The sequence below is a fragment of the Hevea brasiliensis genome, chromosome 6 (assembly GCF_030052815.1).
Source record: "Hevea brasiliensis isolate MT/VB/25A 57/8 chromosome 6, ASM3005281v1, whole genome shotgun sequence".
In the NCBI taxonomy this organism is placed as follows: Eukaryota; Viridiplantae; Streptophyta; class Magnoliopsida; order Malpighiales; family Euphorbiaceae; genus Hevea; species Hevea brasiliensis.
This window is the reverse complement of record NC_079498.1, coordinates 4,781,933-4,801,188: the sequence shown is the minus strand read 5'-3', so window position 1 is coordinate 4,801,188 and position 19,256 is coordinate 4,781,933. Positions and strand designations below refer to the sequence as shown.

The following is a 19,256-nucleotide window of genomic DNA, read 5'->3' as shown; positions in this document are numbered from 1 at the left end:
CCAGGCCACAGGAGGATATTTTTGAGGTTAACCTGCTTTTCTCCCTCGCAGGTCGTTTATTAATTTTTGTATAAACCTGCTAACTCTTAGAATTTCCGCATGTGTTAGAAATATTTATTCGATTTGGGACTGTAATATAATTATCATGTTGGACCTATAAAATTATTATCATATACATGTTTGATGGACTGGATAAGGGAGCTGAGCTCTCATTTATTTTTATGTTGATATGAGTATGTGGAGGGTGAGCTGAGCTCCCCAATTGATATATATTGTGTTTACAGGTCGGGTGAGTCAAAAAACTCCCCGTTGAAAGGTCCATTTTATGGCGGGACTCTGTCCGGTTGATTTCTTGAAATTGGATCCAATGGGCTTTTGAGTTGGGTTGAGGAATAGTTAGGCTTACTACGGGCCTCGGGGGCTTTAGGCTGGCTCAAGTCCTAGTGCCGGTCCGGCCCATAGGTTGGGTCGTGACAACGTATTAGTAGAAGTGTGTTGGAACTTAACCAGGTGCCAGCTTCCAACCTCAACGCATGCAGTCATTGATTGATTGAGGTGTATTTTTCAATCAAAGTTACTAATTAAATTTTAAAATTTCATATAAACAAATTACTCTTCTTTTCAAATTAATAATATTTATTTTAATTTGAATATAATTATTTTTAACTAAATAAAATATAAATTAATACCATAACCAAATCCAACTTTAGATTTCTCATATTTTAAAATAATAATAATAAAAAAACATGTGTGAAGAGTGAGTCAATCACTTTCATACACAAATCCCATTAGTATAACTTTTTTTTCTTATGATAAAGCTATATTAAAAAAAATATAAATATATATATTAGATTATATTGAATTCTTGTTTGGTTCAAATTAATCACTTCTTGAGAATTAAGTCTAGTCAAACTTTAAAGAATTCAAACTTGGTTCATCTAAATTTTTTCAAACTCAAGCACAACTCATGTTGAACGCGAGCCGAATATTTATAAGCTCAAGTTTGATTCATTTAAAAAATGAACCGAGCCAAGCTAAATTTTTTATTAAATTGAGTCTCAAATAATTCAATGCGTTTATAAAGTGAGCTTTAAATTTATAGTTGTAAAGTTCTAACTACATAATTTTTATTAGTTCTCATAAAAAAACTTAATTTTTATAAAAAATTAAATTTAAATTTCAAATAATTATATTTAATAAATATATTTTATATATTGATTATATCATACTTTTAAATAATATTTTATTTTTAAAAATTTTTAAATAAAATAATAAATATTTATAATATAACAAAATACAATAATTATCATAAATATTTTTACAAATAAATATATTTACAGGCCTACTTAACAAGTTTGATCCCGAACCTGTAAATTAGTTAATTTGCGAGTTTTAATGAACTAAATGCTATTAAGTTCGAGTTTAGCTCATTCATTAAATGAATTTAAAAATTAAGCTCGAATTTAACTCATTTCCTAAATAAGTTAAATCGAGTCAAGTTTTATTGAATTAAATTTCAAATAGCTCGCAAACAATTTAATTTGTTTATAACTCTATTGAAAACTGTACTTATCATGAAGGAAGCTATTTAATAAGTAACCCATTAAGTAAGTAACTTTTTGAGAAAAAAAAAAAAAAACTTTCACTTGAAAGAAAAGGTAGACACTTACTTTTACTTAAATAAATTTTTTTTTACCTCACTTACTCAGCCAAGACAATTTGTATGAATTCTCTTTCATTTATTATTATAATATTTTAAGGGGAATCTATATTTTAAAAAAATTGTATATTTTTTTAATAAAAAATAGAAAAACAAGCCAATCAATTCTTGCCATGTAAAAAGCCGAAATGGCCATGGGCATGAATAGTTGAAGCATGTAAAAAGCCAATCAAATTCCAGGGAATACCAGCCATCATCAGTAGCTTCACTCAAAGTTCAAGCAAAACGCTATCAAACCACCACGACAAGTAAATAATCCAAAAAGGCTCAAGAATTATTATTACCCTCAACCCACATAAAAACCATGCAACCATCCTCTTTCACCAACGCCTGTACAATTTAAGGGGTACCCTACCCTACGGCTACAGAAAACCAGTAAGGTCCACTTCAAACTCATAAATCATCACCAACTGCATCTCAGAAACCTTTATCATTGGTCTCTGTAAAGTGTGAAGAAAACCACAATTTCCCATAAACCAGAAAGAGAGAAATCAAACACAGCCATATTCAATAGTCTAGAGAATCAACCAAGATGAGAAGTAGCAATCACCTGATAGGTCTGCTAAACTTCTTAACTTTCTTGCTCTCAATCCCAATTCTTGGTGGTGGGATATGGCTAAGCAGCCGAGCCAACAACACAGATTGCTTAAAATTCTTGCAGTGGCCATTGATCGTGATTGGGGTGTCTATTATGGTTATATCTTTGGCTGGTTTTGCTGGCGCGTGTTATAGGAACACTTTCTTGATGTGGCTATACTTGTTTGTTATGTTCTTCATCATCGCAGCGCTTATAGGGTTCATCATCTTTGCATATGCAGTGACCGATAAAGGGTCAGGGCGGCCGGTGATGGGCAGAGCATATTTGGACTATTATCTGCAAGATTACTCAGGTTGGCTGGAGGAGCGTGTGGCTAGTGATAGCTACTGGAGCAAGATTAGTTCTTGTATTAGAGATTCTAAGATTTGTGCTAAGATGGAAGTCACCATTAATGGTATGCCTGAAACTGCTGATATGTTTTATCAAAGGAAGCTTAGTCCTATTCAGGTACGCATTATTTTTCTCTTCATTTTTCTTGCTTTCGTTATTTTATTTAGAGAGATTCCAGTATCATTGATTTTTCTTGGGTACCATGAAAGCATAGCAAAAGTAGCTTGAAAAGCTTGAAATTTGGGGTTGATTAGAAATAATTATGAAGGGCCATGGCCATGTGAGAACTGAGAAGGCAGTAAGGCCACTCCATCCATGGCGGTTTCTCTGGCATGAAAACTGGAACTGGTTGGCCTTTCCCATAACCCTCCATCTCATGGAAAGGCACTGCACTTTGATGGATTTTATAATTATTTTATTTAAAATAAAGTAAGATTCTTTTATTTTGTTTTATAAAATTTTAATATTATAAACGTTTAATATTAATTTTTTATGTTTATGTAAAATATTAATTTAATATATTTTTATTCAATAAAAATTATGAGAAAAGATATATAAATTTCATAAATTTTAAAAATTTTCAATCAAATAAAGTAATTTTAATTTAAATAAAATATTATGTTTATTTCACATAAAGTATAAAAAAAAGTATATTAATTAACCATTTTAGTAATTTTACTCCATTGTTCTATATGACACTTCAATTCTGATTTTCTAAGCTTTTTAACACTACCGGACCAAACTGGGTCGGTGGCTTCATATACATATTGCTGAACCCAATAATTTATTCTCATATAAAGAAAGAACAGGGGATACATATATATATTCTTCTTTTTACCTATAGTATCCATATTATTGAGAATGTTCTCTTAAGGGTACCACGTGGAAGTGGCTGGTTTGCCCTATATCGTCAAGGTTTTTGGTTTCTGGTAGAATAAAATATGGATATCCCTTTACTCTTTTCACCTTTTCGTTTTTTGGTTGGTTATGTATATACTTTAGGTAATTGGTGCAAGACAAGAATCAGAAAGATACAAGGGACCTGGAATCCAATCTCTTATACAAAATCTCTATGCTTTCTTGGCTTTTCTCAACTACCCAACGCCACAACTAGAACTGCTTTCAAGAAAAAAATAAAATAAATGAAGTTTTAAAAAAAAATCATTTTATTATTTTTATGTTCTTATAATTAAAATTTATTAAATTTAATTTTTTTAATACTTTCTCATTAATATATTTAAAAAAATAATTTTATCAACAATAATTCCGCTAGCAATATCCAATAGACACTCAAATGTTAATTGATGCCCACATTCTTCAAATAAATTCCCAACAAAATTATTGTTATTTAATGTTCAGTAAGGTTATAAAGCTTGAGAGATTTATGTCTCATATTCCTAAAGGAATACACCATGTGGGTTTTGGCTCCACTCAAACAGATTGTCACAAAATGAACCAATAAAAGGAGACCTGAAAAAATGAGAGCAAAAGGCACAGTGAATGAGGTATGAATGTGATCAAGAAAATCTTCAATAAAGATATGCATTAGGTTCCATAAAGTCTGATGTAATGAATTAGTTTCAACGTTTGGTATAACCTTTTTTATGGCATAATTATGTGGTTGTCATTCTTTGGTTTCATTGTTGTAAGACCAGAGCTTTGCTTGTAATTGCATCTATCTTTCAATGAATAGACAACATATAAGGTGTGGCCTATTGTGATTGGCAAGGATGAGCAAGTGGACAAAGGATGAGACTTACTTGCTCAAAATAAGCTAATTATTAGGACCCACATCAATAATCTTCATCAAAATCAAATGCCACCAACCATATCTTTTTGCTACCAAACAAACTCAAAATATTGTTTTCTTTTTTAGAGTTCAAGTATAATTAGTTTAGAGATTCAATTAGAAGTATGAAGTATAATTAATTTAAGAAGTTTAGTAGAATTTAAATTATAAAGTTTAATAATTAGAGTTTTAAAAGGATTAAATTTTTAGTGGCCTATATATATATATATATATATATATAGTTGATTGACCATTGTATGGGATGTATTATAGAGAGCTCACAAAGAAAAGAGGTGTATTGAATTCTGTGAGTTTTGTTTAAGTGATTTTTAGGGTGAGAAAAATAATTAGTGTGTACAATTATTTTTCCTTTAATAGTAAATTTGTTGGTGGAGTAAGCTTACGCCGAACCATGTTAAATTTTGTGCTATTTATTTTGTGTGGGCGTAATTTTCACAACAAGTGATATCAGAGCTATGGCTCGAGATGTCAAAGATGGCAAGCATAAAATTTGAGGTGAAGCCATTCGATAGAAAAAATAATTTCAGTTTATGACAAAACATCGTGAAAGATGTCCTTGTACAATAAGGATTAATTAAAGCATTGAATAAGAAGCAACCGACAACCATGAAAGATGATTGGGAGGAGCTTCAACAAAGGGCTGCGAGTACGATTAGATTGACATTAGCCCTAGATGCGAAGTACAATGTCTAAGAGGAGACTTCGCCAATTATTTTGTGGAAAAAATTGGAGAGCCTGTACATGTCAAAATCACTCACAAATCGCTTGTGCTTGAAGAAAGAGTTGTGCCAACTCAAAATGAATGAAGGTACTAATGTGAGGGATCACCTTAATATTTTTAAAAATTAATTACCCAATTGGCTAGTGTTGGTGTGAAGGTAGATGACGAAGATAAAGTTCTCTTGCTTCTAACCTATCTCTCACAATCTTATAAAAGTTTGGTGATAGCCATAACAGTTGGGAATGAGACTTTGAAGGTAGATGAGGTTACCACAGTTATCTTGGATGATGAAAAGTTCAAGAAGACAGGTAGTATCAATGAAGGTGGAGCTTTTGTTGCTATATCTAGTCGTGGTAGAAGCAATTCACGTGGAAACAATTGGAGAAGGAATAGTAAATCGAGCTTGAGACTACGAGTAAACCTTGAAAATAGAGAATGCTATTACTGTCATCAGAAGGATCACATTCAGTACCATTGTATGAAAATGAAGGAAGATCTTGCAGAATTTAAACAATTTAAGAAAAGTCATGGAAAAGAATAACAAGGAACTACAGTAATTGCAATGGATAATGGTGTTAATGGTGAAATTTTGAATGTGGATGATGATAAGGAGAAAGTAAAAGATCCATTATAAGATGAGTGGTTAATGAATTCTGTTTACCCATTCCATATTTATTCAAAGAATGACTGGTTTGATGTGATTGAAGTAACGGAAGGAGAAAAAATGAAGCTAGTCAATGGGAACAAGATGAAAATTATTGGAAGAGTAAAAATCAAACTGCATGATGATCATATAAAAGTGTTCGATAAAGTGAGATACGTTCCTAAATTTAAAAAGGAAATTAATTTTCTTGGGTAAGTTGAATTTTTTGGGTTATAGATATTTGATTCATGGTGGAGTTACGAGAATTAGCCGAGATGTTCTTGTGATCATGAATGGTGAGAAGATTGGTGCAAAGAATCTCTACAAATTGAAAGGAAGCACATTGATTGGAAGAATGCAAGTGAAAGTAAGAGGCAACATCAACAATCAAGAGTGCAAGGAAGTGCTCAAAAGAAAATTGATTTTTACAGAAATTGTGAAGACTAATTCCATTTGACTTGAAGGTGGAGATTGTTAGAGTTCAAATCTAATTAGAATTAGGAAGCATAATTAGTCTAAGAAGTTTAGAGAAATTTAAATTATGAAGTTTAATAATTAGAATCCTAAAAAGATTGAGTTTTTAGTAGCCTATATATATATATATTTGATTGGTCATCATATGGGATGTATTGTGGAGAGCTCATAAAGTGAAGAGATGTATTGAATTCTGTAAGTTTTTTTTTAGTAATTTTAAAGGTGAGAAAAATAATTAATTTGTGTAATTATTTTTTCTTTAATAGTAAATTTGTTGGTGGCATTGTCCCAAAGTAATCACTTTAAATATCTAGGCTCAGTCCTTCAAGTAGATGGGGGATGTGAGGAGGATGTTAGTCATAGGATTAAAGCCGGATGGTTGAAGTGGAGACGTGCCACGGGAGTTCTATGTGATCGTAAGATTCCCAATAAATTAAAAGGAAAATTTTACTGCGCACCATACGACCGCTATGCTATATGGTAGTAAGTGTTGGGAAAGAGTCTTATGCATCTAAGATAAGAGTTGCAGAGATGAGAATGTTAAGGTGGATGAGTGGCCATACTAGGCTAGATAAAGTCCGTAATGAAAGTATTAGAGAAAAGGTAGGAGTGGTGCCAATTGAAGATAAGTTGAGAGAAGGGAGATTGAGGTGGTTTGGTCATGTGAAGCGTAGACATACGGAGGCTCCAGTTAGACAAGTAGAGCACATTAGGCTAGAGGATAGAAAGAAAAAAAGGGGTAGACCTAAATTGACTTGGAGGAGAGTAGTACAGCATGACTTAGAAGCATTACACATTTCTGAGGATTTAACTCAAAATCGTTCAGAGTGAAAAAAGCGAATCCATATAGCCGACCCCAAATTTTTGGGATAAAGGCTTAGTTGAGTTGAGTTGAGTTAAGTTGAGTTGAGTAAATTTGTTGGTGGAGTAGGCTTACGCTGAATCATGTTAAATTTTTTGCTCTTTATTTTGTATGGGTGTAATTTTCACAACATTTTTGCATTGAGGAGCTTTCTTTGGTGTAAAATGATATGCTTCATAACTAAATAATTTTTATCTCTGTTCCAATAGTCTGGTTGCTGCAAGCCTCCTAGCGACTGTGGTTTCTCTTATGTGAATGAAACTGTATGGGCATCTGGAGCTGGAGGGGTTGCTTACAACACCGACTGCAGCAACTGGAGCAATGATCAAGAGCAGCTGTGCTATTCTTGCAACTCTTGCAAGGCTGGAGTGCTAGGCAGCCTGAAGAAGAGTTGGAGGAAGGTGTCAGTAATTAACATCATTGTATTAATCATCCTAGTGATTGTTTATGTGATCGGCTGTGCAGCTTTCAGGAACAATCGCAGGATAGATAATGATGAACCCTACGGTGAAGCAAGGATGACAAAGGCACAACCTAGTAGGATCCATCTCTAAATGCAGTGAAATTCATGCCTGGATGCTTAGCATGCCAGGGATGTATTTTATGGTTTTACCATTCCTATTAGGACTGTTACATCTTAGTGCACTTAAATTTTGTTCCTTGTTTTAAAAGATTTGGATGTATATGTTGCTTCCAGATAAACTGTTTCTTCTACCGAATACTAAGAAAAGAAGAAAAAAAGAAAAAAAAAAGTATTCTAATTAGAAGATTGAGCACTTTGTATATGTAAATTGAATTGACACCACCAGTAATAGCATGGAAACAATTATATTAAGCTCCATGATAAAGTCCATTATCAAAATCACAACCGATGACTTCATGGTTTTAGTAGCTAAGCTGCTAATAAATTTTCCCACAAGCTAATAACTTGATGTCAGAGAAGTTATCAATGAATGGCAGACAAAGTGGGAGCACTTCAGGAAAGATTGATATTATTTCGAGAATTTGCCAATTACAATATATGAATGGGTTAACATAATAAGCTACCACACATTTTCCCAGTAACCTTTTTTTTTTCTCAACTTCGCAATAGACAAACAAAAGGGCATCCATCTTTTTAAGATTTCTTGATAAAAACAATGAGTGAACTACAAGTTAAAAAGAACAAAGTAGTGCGTAGTGCAACCTAGTGTCATTAGTCTTTCTCCACCTTGAAAATTAAGGGGGCGAACTAACTCGTGAATCATTTCTACAAGGAGAAATTGATGCTCCAATATGAAATGACATGCAATGTGCAAATAATAATTTAATTATCTTTCATCACACTTCATGTAGTAGCATGTTTACTGTAATTGACAAGCAATTGCAGAAGACTGAAAGAGCAGTACCAGACTATATCTTTCCCTGATCTATGAGAACATGAGATTGTTCCTGTCCATGTGAGTGAAAGCCATGTTCATGCCCTTGAAACTTGGGGATACTGTAAAGAGTGAGTGAGTTTAAGACGGTGATTTTGGAATACAGACCTTTAAATGTTAGTTGTGCATACTTCACATTAAAAATCTTTACCATTATTGTTAGAAAAACCACGATTGAGCTACCTTTACTAGCAAATCCTACATTTATTTTTAATTCCCCCCTCCTAAACCAAGTTTCTTAATAGCATTGTTATCAAATACTAATGCAAAATACAGAAAAATAGAAGTAGCCTCAGAAACACGCGAGTGACTGCTTTTTCTATGCTTATACAGAATTAAATACTCAATTCACATTAGTCAACTTGCCCTACCCAAAGAAACATTATCCCCCTTGGAAACCTTGGTTTGTGTTTCATACATGAATTTTTCAAAATATGGCAATCACTGTTATAAGAAAGAAATGGTAATAGTACATATTTTATAAATTTGTAAGTTTTTAAAAGTTAAAAGATAAGTACTTTTTTATGTAAATTAAGAACTTCTCATGTAAATTAAGAAAAAAAATTAAGAGCACCACACATGGAAGACATTATATCATTTCAGTTACACCAAACACAGTAGAAATCATTTGACACTCAGAATATAAATATTGCCATTTCATGTACTAAGTGTCTGATGAATAACGATCCATTTTGTAGAAAAAGAGCCTATCAGGTCTAATGGATATAAAAGAAGATCATATAATTATTTTTAAACTACATCTTACTTGGTTTCATTTTCAATGGTTGTCTGATCCTCACGACTTTGTTCCGGACTCCATCTAGTGACTGTGTGCTCTTTAATGGAGTATCTCTCTAAACACGATGGAGAGATAGCACCATGACCATTTTTGTTGATGCTAAGAACTAACAATGTTTTTGCAACACTTCCACAAAGTCGAATTGTGCAATGAAAATCAGACCACACTCCCAATCTTCCATTCACATCAGCATCTTCTTCTGATAAAACAAGCACAGCATATTCAGAATGAACCAAAGATGGATGATGACGGTATGCAACAAAGTCTACACCATACTGGGATCCTGGCCTCACAACCCAATTTTTCATTCGAAGATGAGAATAAGCCTTGTAAAAATCAGGGAAAACTGCCTTTTTGGATTTCATGTACTGCCATAACTCAACATCATTCTTATGACAATTATCTTCACCAACGATCTTGAGGCATCTCAGAGAATAGCATAAATAAAAGGCTTCCTCCAAACCCAGTTGAAACCATTGCTTATCCTTCTCAGCTGTAATAATAGGTCGGCCAAAACATGCACGAGTGAGAAGCTCAGTCTGTTCTGTTTCCACTGCAAGAAGCACACTGCATCCTGAGAGTAACCCAAGAGCATCTATTTGGATTAGAGAAGTACAAAGCTGTGAAACAATCTTTGACATTGGATCTGCAAGAGCTTTGGCTTCTGAGCCCTTGCCTTTCCATCTTGGTTCCATTTATTTGTCCTTCAAAACAAATAAAGGAGTTCAAGATCCATGTTCTTGCAGGTAACTTCTATTATACCAGATTAGACCAATCGTGTAAGATAAAATAAAACAAAGTGAGATAAAGGAGAAAATTATTTAGATAATCTGGTACTTTTGACTCAATTGGCATATGCTCAAAGATTCATTATTACAATTTTTATGGAAGATTTTGGCCTTGTTATGAAGTAAGCAAATTATCGAACAGGTAACATGCACTCATTTTAAAACAAACACGCCGACCAAAAGACTGAAAAAAATGCAAAGAAGCATTTCAGTTTGGATTCGATTAAGAAGACATGCATGGAAATTCATAGCTTTAATTGTACAAAAAGATAGCAAATGAAAACAATTATTCACAAAAGTAGCGCGTGCAACCTACTAATTTGCAGGAACAGTAGAAAGCCTTCGTCGATACAATTTTTATCTGGGATTGTGCAGTCTCCAGAAAACAAGGAGAAAATAACCCCGACCCCCTAGAAAAGAGGTTAAATGGTGTCGTTTCTAAGAATCCAGTCCCCTAGCAATTAGCATCAGCGTTGTTAAAACTGGACCAGAGATCAAACCAGTCTCATGACAGGGTCACAGTTCGACTGGTCGAGTTCAATTAAATTTTCCTTTGCAAATCAAGGATTGGTGGAGTACATGGAGAATGGATTAGTCTTCATATTTGAAAACCCTTGTTCAATAAGCTGGACATTAGAGATTAGGATAAGTGGAACCACGGAAATTTAATCTGCAATTCTTTCCAATCCAAAACACAAGAAAATAGCAAACAAAATCAAAGAACATCACCCATGAAGCATAGAGTCAATGCAACAAAAAAGATTAAAAGCAGCAGTGAAAAGAAACTCCAAAAATGAAAAATTCTCCAAACCAAACAAAAGTTCACCCATTTTGTCATAATCTAATGCCCAAACAAGTGCTAAAGAAATGGGTAAGATTTGACAGAAATTTGTTCAACCTGTAAAACTAAAACAATTGTTCTAAGCTCCAACAGTGGAAAGAACAAGAAGAAATAGAGTGACAAAGAATGGCAAAGAAATGAAGAGGAGGAAATACAATAATTCAATAAGGTTCACTTCTCATTTCCCCCCTTTCCCCTTCCCCTCTTTCTCTCCCAAAGTCAAAGAGGAAAAAAACAGAGAACCACCTTAAATTCTTCGAAATAAGGTTCCTCTTAAATCCAAGTTGAGTTGTTGCAGCCAAAGGGAGCTTTAGGTCTGATCAGATAGGGAGATTGAAGATGGCTAGAGCTTGAAGTTGAGGTTGCTACTGTTGATTTAAAGCATGTCCGCAATCGAATTACAGGTGTTCTACATTAAAAAATAAAAATTTTATTTAGAAGTTATATTCTATTTCCCTTAGCTTACAGTTATCTCCGGTGTCGTTTTAGCACCATTTAGGAGAGAACAAGCCCGCGATGCCGCAGATACAATTTTTCATTATTAAAATTTTCAAAATATTATTAATAAATAAAATTTTTATATTTATATATTTAAAATAAAATTATTATTTATAACTTATTGTAAAAGTGATTTAACATGAATATAAATATATAATTGTATAATAGTTCAAATTACAAGAGTTTTTGTGTTAATGATTAGATCGTAAGATAATAACGATTAACATGAAACTATGAATCTATAATTGAACTTAGGAAAATTCAAAACTTTCTGTAAAGAATTTGGACAGTAAATATATCACTGTTCCCTCCAACAGGATTATGTATCTGCTATAATCAAATTTACAATTTTTCCCAAGAATGACCAAGTAATCCAATGAATAATTATCATAACATTACAACAATTCCAATGTGGAGAATACTATTTTGCAGCATCATCTATCTGTCCGTGTGAATTCAATCTCGCACCTTAAGTTTGGACCGCAATCTCATGCTTTTCAGGTTTAAGTTGAAACCTCTAGCTGTTAGCATCTTCATTCCCAGAGGGCAACCTCTGATTAGTCTTCAGAAGTTGTCATTACGGTTGGCATCCCAATTTTCTGTCATCACAACATAAAGACAATTGGTTTTAAATAGAGCTGAATGATGGAAAATGATTCATATAGCCGACCCTAACTAGACAGCACAAAGACAACATTACTTGGCTGTTTACCCCACAAGGACTTCCATCAGGTTCAAAAACTCAGATGTCCCTAAGGAACAGCTGACAATTTATGATATGATATAATATTTGAATGGTCTACTTAACGAAGCTGATCCAACAACAATCAACATCTTTCACCGCAAATTGTATTAAAATCTGCTCATTGAGAATTTGAAATATTCCTACCTTATTTAATGAAAAATCACTCTGTAGTTCAAGTTCTCGTATTTGTTGCATTGTCATCCCAAACCAGTCATCAATCCAACCAAAACAGTTCCGATGAGATTCTAAGAAAAGTGCCCTTTCACCCTGCATAAGTTAATTTGAAAGCATGTATTAAATTTATAATCAACAAAATAAGAAACATATGTCAATGTGACTTTAGCCAGATGCTGCTGCTTCACCAATGGACTCTAATCTTTTAACATTTCCTCGTATAAATTTTTTCCCCTTCTATGTTTTAGTATTTACAATTGTCAACGGTTCTCACTTCTCATAATCCAGAAAAGAAAATTAACCATTAAGAATTGCTTACCTTTTATGCCTGAGAAAATTACAAAATTACTTTGATAGGGTCCTTTTCAAATCCCTTAGCATATGAAAATTTGGAAGAAAGCATACAATATATGATCAATAGATGATCCGTTTAAAAACAAAGGAACTAAAATTAACCATAATTTAGGGGAAAGAGTGACTAAAAGATTAGAAATTTAAAAGAGCAGAAGAACATATAATTAAACTTGTAAAATATGAGGATTTAAGTGGTTAACATTTCCTAAGCATAGGAGTTCTTTTCTGTTTTTTGCAAAATGATTCCTCAGAAAACTTGAGATTTCTTTTACCCATCTGCCTTGAGAAATTTTTTTAAAAAAGGTGCAGCTATCATCTTCATCAAATCTTAATTGTAAAAGTTGTATGTAGCCTGAGAGAGGTTACCGCCAGTAAAGCCTGTTCAAGTCGATAACCAAAGCCCCAATATGGTGCATCTACTGTTACCAACTTGTATGCTGTCATAACAGGTTTACATCTATCCTGCAACATCAATATGCCATAATTAATATCGCAAATTAAATTGGAACAAGTATTTAAGAGATGATGCAAATGAAGCAATTATATTATATCATTATCAATGACCTAACCACATAATTAATGGTATGGTCAACAATTTGTACCATATACAGCCAAAGCCAGAAGTTATTGTTCCCTTTTTTATCACAATTGCAGAGCTGAGAGCCCTTTTACCGTACAGACTACAGAGAAAAGTTGAGCCTCAGGGCATTTGACACAGGAAACACGATAAGAAAAATATGGAGACAAGCTCCTAACGCTTTACAGTGCAAATAAGATGAGATGTGGAAGGTTCCAGCTGATTATGTACAGAAAGAAGAATGCTTTTTCCTTTAAAGGGAAAAGTTACAAGTAAAAGAATTCCTAAAAAAAGTTGTGGAGAGAGAGAGAGACCATGTGATAACATGATGAGCGCTATATTTAAAAAGCACAAGTAAAATTCTATTAGTAGCTGCATCAATTTATTTAAGCATCAATAGGTAGGGAAGATACAAACCTGCCATCCATCCAAAAGTGGACCACGGCCAGTTCTTACAGATTTGAAATTAGAGAAGTCCATGCTGTTGCTTCCAATAGCATAACTCCAATAATCTGTTTCTGCCGAGGCTATATCAATATATTCAACCTGCCTGACTGCTAGTTGTTCCTTGGTTAAACCATGTACCTAGTTTGTCAAGCTTCACAGTTAAGAATGTATGAAATATGAATGACAATTCCAAAAAATTCACTCACTAGAAAGATATCAGGTTATGGATTCTGTCAAATACACCCAAAAAAACTACAGATACTAGAAGAAACTTACATTTTCTGATTGACCATTGTCAGCCCTATGAATAGTTTCAACTGTTAAAGAAAACTTGGTGAAGTATGGACACTGCAAAAATCCCAAACCAAAATAACCATGCTATTGACTGTCATATGAAGTTCTTTGGTAGGAAAAAAAATTGTAAATTCGAATTTTTTTAACTGAGAAAAATAAGTCGTACCTTGATTACTGGTATACAGAATCCATTTGCAAAGAACAAACAAAAACGTGTCAATAAGTGATACAAGCTCTAGATATAAATAAAGAACATCAAGACAGTAGCAAGAGAAGCCAAACCTGTTTTGCATCTTGGGTATGCATTCCAAGCTTCTTCTTGCATGATAAGAGCATCTGCTGGTGCAAAAGTCGTAAGCCAAGTAGGAGCTTTGCTGCAAAAAGAATTGCATGAAGAGACTATTAACACCTCAAGCTTAGAAATTTGATGTTAAGATTTTATTAAAAAGATAAACAAAAAAAACCGATAAAATAAATATTAAAGAAAAGAAAACCAGCAGGCCATGAACACATTTTCGGATAAAGATCATAATCAACAAAGGACAAGAAGTTTTCCTGAAAATAAGTAAAAGGAAAGAGAGAGAGAGAGAGAGAAAGGGAGAGACGTGAAATTCATAATAGAGCATTTAAGTCTCCCCCAAAATAGATCTGGAATTTAAGGGACGACCCTCACCTAAAGGCCAAAAAAATTCAGAGCCAACCAAACATCTCTCACTAAAAAATTGACATTATTGAGGGGAAAATAACTACTATCCAACACTTAAGCAGCAAGTGTCTCAACCTGACCACGTTAAGTAAATTTATATGGGTAAGTGCCAAACCAAAAGTAAAATGTGTCTCAGTACAGCCACTCATGCTCCTATAATCTCCTGCTAAAACTAAACCAATTATCTAGTTGGAAGTTGCAACATCTTGAAACCGTATAATCATGACACAAACAGATTGCATCTACTGATTGCCAGTTTCCATCTTTAATTTTTTAAAATTGACCAAAAATTAATGTTAGCACATAGCAGTCAGTGCCAGAGAAACCACTTATGTTCTTGTGAATGCCTCCTAAAAAGTATTCACTCTCACCTCTCACCTAATCAATGTCATTACTTAGCAAACAAACAGGTCGAAAAAAAAAAAAAAAGGGAGTTTCCTGCAGGCTGCGGTCATCAGACACCAATTCAACGCCATTTTCCTAAACTTCCTTTTCTTCTAGGCCTGCTAATTAGATATCTTAACAGTTAATACTATATTATTAAGTACCTCAAATATCTTAATTGAAATTACCTTTGCAACCGATAAACTTTGGATGTGTATTGACACTTTCCAAATACATCATCCTCCAGGGGCCTATTCTCCAAGACTTCAACACCCTCAGTACTACTAGTACTCTGTTGCTGCATCTTCATTACCATGTACATCTGGGCTATCTGATACTGCAAACCCAAATATCCGAAGACCTTTTTTTTTTAGCAAACAATAAATGCAATTTTTTTCTTTGAATTGCATAAATTGGAAGAACTCATTTGTTATACCTCTTCCAGTGACATGGGCATGACAATTCGGCTTCAGAGGAAAACCCATCAAAAATTTACAAGTCAAGGAAATACCCATAACATAAAATTTTTCAGTGAAACAACATGTAAACAAGCTTGCCGTATCTCAGCTGGATTTCCATACAAAATTTTGAATTTTGGACCAATCCGAATTCAAAAATGTCATTAAACTAATCCAATTATAGAATAGATCATATTTTCCACGAGCATAAACTAAATTTAATCATCAGCAAACAAAAAACACATAGATAGAAGAGTAGTAGGAGGATACAATTCCTTGATCTGAACCATTTTTCTTGTAGCAATCAGCAACCCCTTTACTCTGGCAGACAAAGCAAAAAAGCTGAGAAAACGAAGTTAGCTTGGAATTCCTGTATTGATCAGAGAGAGTTCAGAAATTGAGAGAAACGAAAGAAGAGACGAGGAGAAAGAATCAGAAGGCCAAAGAAAAAATTCGGAGACTTCCAAAAGGCGCGATGGACTTGGACTCTAAGCAGGTCAAAGGCGCACGCCAGACGGGAACCGGATTGGAATTTCTTAAACCGGTGAATCGGTTTGATTCAAATCTCTTTTTTTAAAAAATAAAATAAAATAAAACTAAAATAAAATAAAAAAATAAAAAAATTTCAATTATTTCAATTATAAGGTAAAATTAAAGTTAAAAAAGAAAAAATCGTAGAGAATCAGCATCTACGATTCGGTTTAAATTTCTTTCTTTCTCGAACCAGACCGGAACCGCCACGGCACGGCTAGAGCATTGAGGGCCAGTCAAAATCATCAACGTTTACGTAAGCGTGTGCCGGTCTTGATTTTGAAGAGTCGCAGTCCGCCTCCTTTGATTAATATTATTAATTACAAATTTTCATAATAAACATAAATGCTTTTACTTCAACTTATGGTAAAACTATGCGCATGGAAACAAGCACGGTAAATAAGTACGGTAAATTTTAAGTATATTTAAATTCAGATTAAATTAATCTATTTATAAAAATAATATTTAATTAAGCAAATTTTATTTCAATTTTAATTTTATTTTATTTTTAAATTTCAATTTAAATTTAATTTTATTTTTAATAATATATTGATTTATAAATAATAATGTAATCAAATATGAGAAGTAACTCTTATAATAAGAAGTACTATAATTTAAAAATATCGCTGAAGTGAGGGCTTATAGTAACTATCATATTAATTTTTTATTAAATTATATTTAAAGTTAATTTAAAAAAATAAAATACTAATATTATTTATAGTTAACATTTTACAAATAATAATTCTACTAAAAATGAAATTTTACAAATTAATGAAAAATAAAAATTTTCAAGTAAGAAGGAAAAGAAAAATTACAACTATAAAATATGATTTAGATTTAAAATTATATACGTTGAGAACTTTTAGGTAAGAGAAATGATTTTTTTATAATTTTTGAGGATTTATTTAGTATGTATATTAATAGTAATTTTAATCTAAACAAGAAAACATTTATTATAGAAATTATGTGGATAATAATAAGGACAATAAGTTGTCAAATTTAACATGTCACGACCCAACCTATGGGCCGGACTGGCACTAGGACCTGGGCCAGCATAAAGCCTCGAGGCCCGTAGTAAGCCTAACTATTCCTCAACCTAATTCTAAGGCCCATTTGAACCCAATTTCAAGAATTCAACTGGACAGAGTCCAGCCATAAAATGGACCATTTAACTGGGAGTTTTTGACTCACTGACCTGTAAACACAATATATAATCATCTGGGGAGTTCAGCTCACCCTCAACATAATCAAACATCATAAAAAAAAAAAAAAAATAGGAGCTCGGCTCCCTCATCAAATCCAACCATACATGCTTTTAATAAGTTTACAAGTCCAACATGACAATTATATTACAGACCCAATCAAATAAATATTTCTAACACATGCAGAAATTATAGGAGTTAACAGAATTACACAAACATTAATAAACGACCTGCGAAGAAGAAAAGCAGGTTAACCACAACAATAATCCTCCTGTAGCCTGAAAAAATAATAAACAGGAGTGAGCGTTCGACTCAGAGAGTAAAATTTCAATTTTAACCATAATCTCTATAACTATCTAAAACTAATGCACCCTGTGGAGTGAAATGCAACACCGTAATAAATTTCATACAAATCACAACAAAAAGGCAATTTGGAGCACTCACACACCCGATAATATCAAACAATACATATACGGGAGCTGATTCCCTATACAGCCAACCCTCTTAATCCAACCTCTGCCAGCGAAGATCTTAAGCCGGACTTTCGCTTAATAAACCAAATACGGGGTCCCAGCGAAGAACTCAAGCCCTGTCTACCCCGAAAGACCGGGTCCCAGCGAAGATCTCAAGCCGTGTCTACTCGTCCTGTCCATATCCAACACCATACCACACGCACGCCAACACACTCACACTGCTCCAAATTACCACAACAACATCCATGGTACTTTAACAGTTGTGAATGCAATATAAAATATGCCTAGAGTTTAACTACATAGATACATATTTATAAGTGATGCATGGCCATGCTTGAACATATAATAATATCGAAATTACAATTAAAATTAATATTTTACTCACAGACTTAACACCAGAACACCCTAAGTTCGGTGAGTGCGTTATCATTGTGACCGGTGACGGTCATGGTCCGGACAGCTAGGATGCTTAGAACTACACTTCGATATGAGTGAGGAGACATAAAATAATGAAATACAAGAAAAGAAAATACAAGAAAAACAAAGGAAAAATAATAGCAAAGAAATGTAACCAAGTTAAGCGAGCCGGGAACCCTAGCGATGGGTATCGAACAGGAAGTCACGGCGTGGACCGTTGACTAATACAGGATCGAGGAACCTGGAAAATATTTTTAGGACTTAAATAGACCCTTATTGAAGTATAAATATCATTAGAAATATCAAAAAAAATTAAATAATTAGTACAAAGAAAAGTGAGAAATCGAAAAAGCAGACAAAACCGGTGTTCAGAAAAATCGAATGCAACCGAACAGGGCATTGTGGTCAATTGACACCCCGAGTTGTCTTTTGACCTAAATGTCCATTAAAAATAAATAATATTACACTTGGAAAATATAATAAAAATTAAAAGAGTGGTACCTAATATGATTAATGAAAGTGTGATGGCCAAATTGTAAATTTTAGAAACTTTAACTAAACAATTATATTAAGTTAGTTAGTGCTCCACTAAAATTTCATTTGGCCACTTAAAAACTGAAGTGGGACAGCTGTAGAACCCTTACCTTCTTCTTCCTCATTTCATTTTCTTCTTGGCCGCATCCTTCCTTCCATGGAAAACTCCATGGCCGTCCACCATCAAGCTCAAGTCCACCTATGATCCAAGCCATTTTCCACTAGCTTCCTTCACATAAATTGTTCTACACCACTTGGATAGTTGATAGGCAGCAAGAAAGGGAAGTTTAGTGAAGGTTTAACAAGTCCCAACCAAAGGTAAGTTTGTATCTTTGAACATTACTTTGTTAAACTTTGTATACTTGTTATGGGTGTTTGATTTGTGAAGAAAATTTTAAGTTTTGAGGAGTTCTTGATATATCCATTTTTGGGCAGCCATGGAGTTGTATATTTGATGA

At 33.4% G+C, this 19,256-nt stretch overlaps 3 protein-coding genes across 9 annotated transcripts; 1 reads left to right on the top strand and 2 right to left on the bottom strand.

Annotated features, from left to right (window-relative positions):
• The first annotated feature begins 1,858 nt into the window (after positions 1-1,858).
• Positions 1,859-7,925, top strand: LOC110632289 (tetraspanin-3). The gene is made up of 2 exons (XM_021780450.2): positions 1,859-2,765; positions 7,368-7,925. Exons 1-2 carry the CDS (start codon positions 2,253-2,255, stop codon positions 7,710-7,712), a joined length of 858 nt encoding a protein of 285 aa, XP_021636142.2. The 5' UTR covers positions 1,859-2,252; the 3' UTR covers positions 7,713-7,925.
• On the bottom strand, positions 3,898-11,437 carry LOC110632295 (tRNA-splicing endonuclease subunit Sen2-1). 7 transcript variants are annotated; one of them, XM_021780471.2, is made up of 4 exons: positions 11,251-11,435; positions 9,343-10,079; positions 8,547-8,638; positions 3,898-4,118 (listed from the first exon to the last, which is right to left on the bottom strand). In XM_021780471.2, the coding sequence occupies exons 2-3, from the start codon at positions 10,068-10,070 to the stop codon at positions 8,551-8,553; spliced, it is 816 nt and encodes a 271-aa protein (XP_021636163.2). In that variant the 5' UTR covers positions 10,071-10,079; positions 11,251-11,435; the 3' UTR covers positions 3,898-4,118; positions 8,547-8,550. The 7 variants fall into 7 exon arrangements, with proteins under 7 accessions (XP_021636163.2, XP_021636180.2, XP_021636189.2 ...); XM_021780488.2 differs by lacking the exon at positions 3,898-4,118 and adding an exon at positions 10,476-10,841 and having other exon boundaries at positions 7,820-8,638; positions 11,251-11,437; XM_021780497.2 differs by lacking the exon at positions 3,898-4,118 and adding an exon at positions 10,476-10,789 and having other exon boundaries at positions 7,820-8,638; positions 11,251-11,437.
• A 285-nt stretch (positions 11,438-11,722) lies between these two features.
• LOC110632327 (uncharacterized) lies at positions 11,723-16,111 on the bottom strand. Its single transcript, XM_058148278.1, has 10 exons — positions 15,912-16,111; positions 15,620-15,650; positions 15,372-15,520; positions 14,376-14,467; positions 14,260-14,267; positions 14,076-14,147; positions 13,770-13,937; positions 13,142-13,237; positions 12,392-12,514; positions 11,723-12,101 (listed from the first exon to the last, which is right to left on the bottom strand). The coding sequence occupies exons 1-10, from the start codon at positions 15,929-15,931 to the stop codon at positions 12,060-12,062; spliced, it is 801 nt and encodes a 266-aa protein (XP_058004261.1). The 5' UTR covers positions 15,932-16,111; the 3' UTR covers positions 11,723-12,059.
• Positions 16,112-19,256: the final 3,145 nt, after the last annotated feature.

Bases quoted from the DNA above. Each gene is read 5' to 3' on its own strand.
- LOC110632327 (XM_058148278.1), bottom strand. From the start codon at position 15,931: ATGGTTCAGATCAAGGAATT. The intron at 14,468-15,371 runs GTAATTTCAATT...TTCTTTTTGCAG, and splicing joins AAAGTTTATCGGTTGCAAAG to CAAAGCTCCTACTTGGCTTA. The intron at 13,938-14,075 runs GTAAGTTTCTTC...TTGACAAACTAG, and splicing joins ACAATGGTCAATCAGAAAAT to GTACATGGTTTAACCAAGGA.
- LOC110632289 (XM_021780450.2), top strand. From the start codon at position 2,253: ATGAGAAGTAGCAATCACCTGATAGGTCTGCTAAACTTCTTAACTTTC. The intron at 2,766-7,367 runs GTACGCATTATT...CTGTTCCAATAG, and splicing joins GGAAGCTTAGTCCTATTCAG to TCTGGTTGCTGCAAGCCTCC.
- LOC110632295 (XM_021780488.2), bottom strand. From the start codon at position 10,070: ATGGAACCAAGATGGAAAGGCAAGGGCTCAGAAGCCAAAGCTCTTGCA. The intron at 8,639-9,342 runs GTAAGATGTAGT...CACTCTTTACAG, and splicing joins ACCATTGAAAATGAAACCAA to TATCCCCAAGTTTCAAGGGC.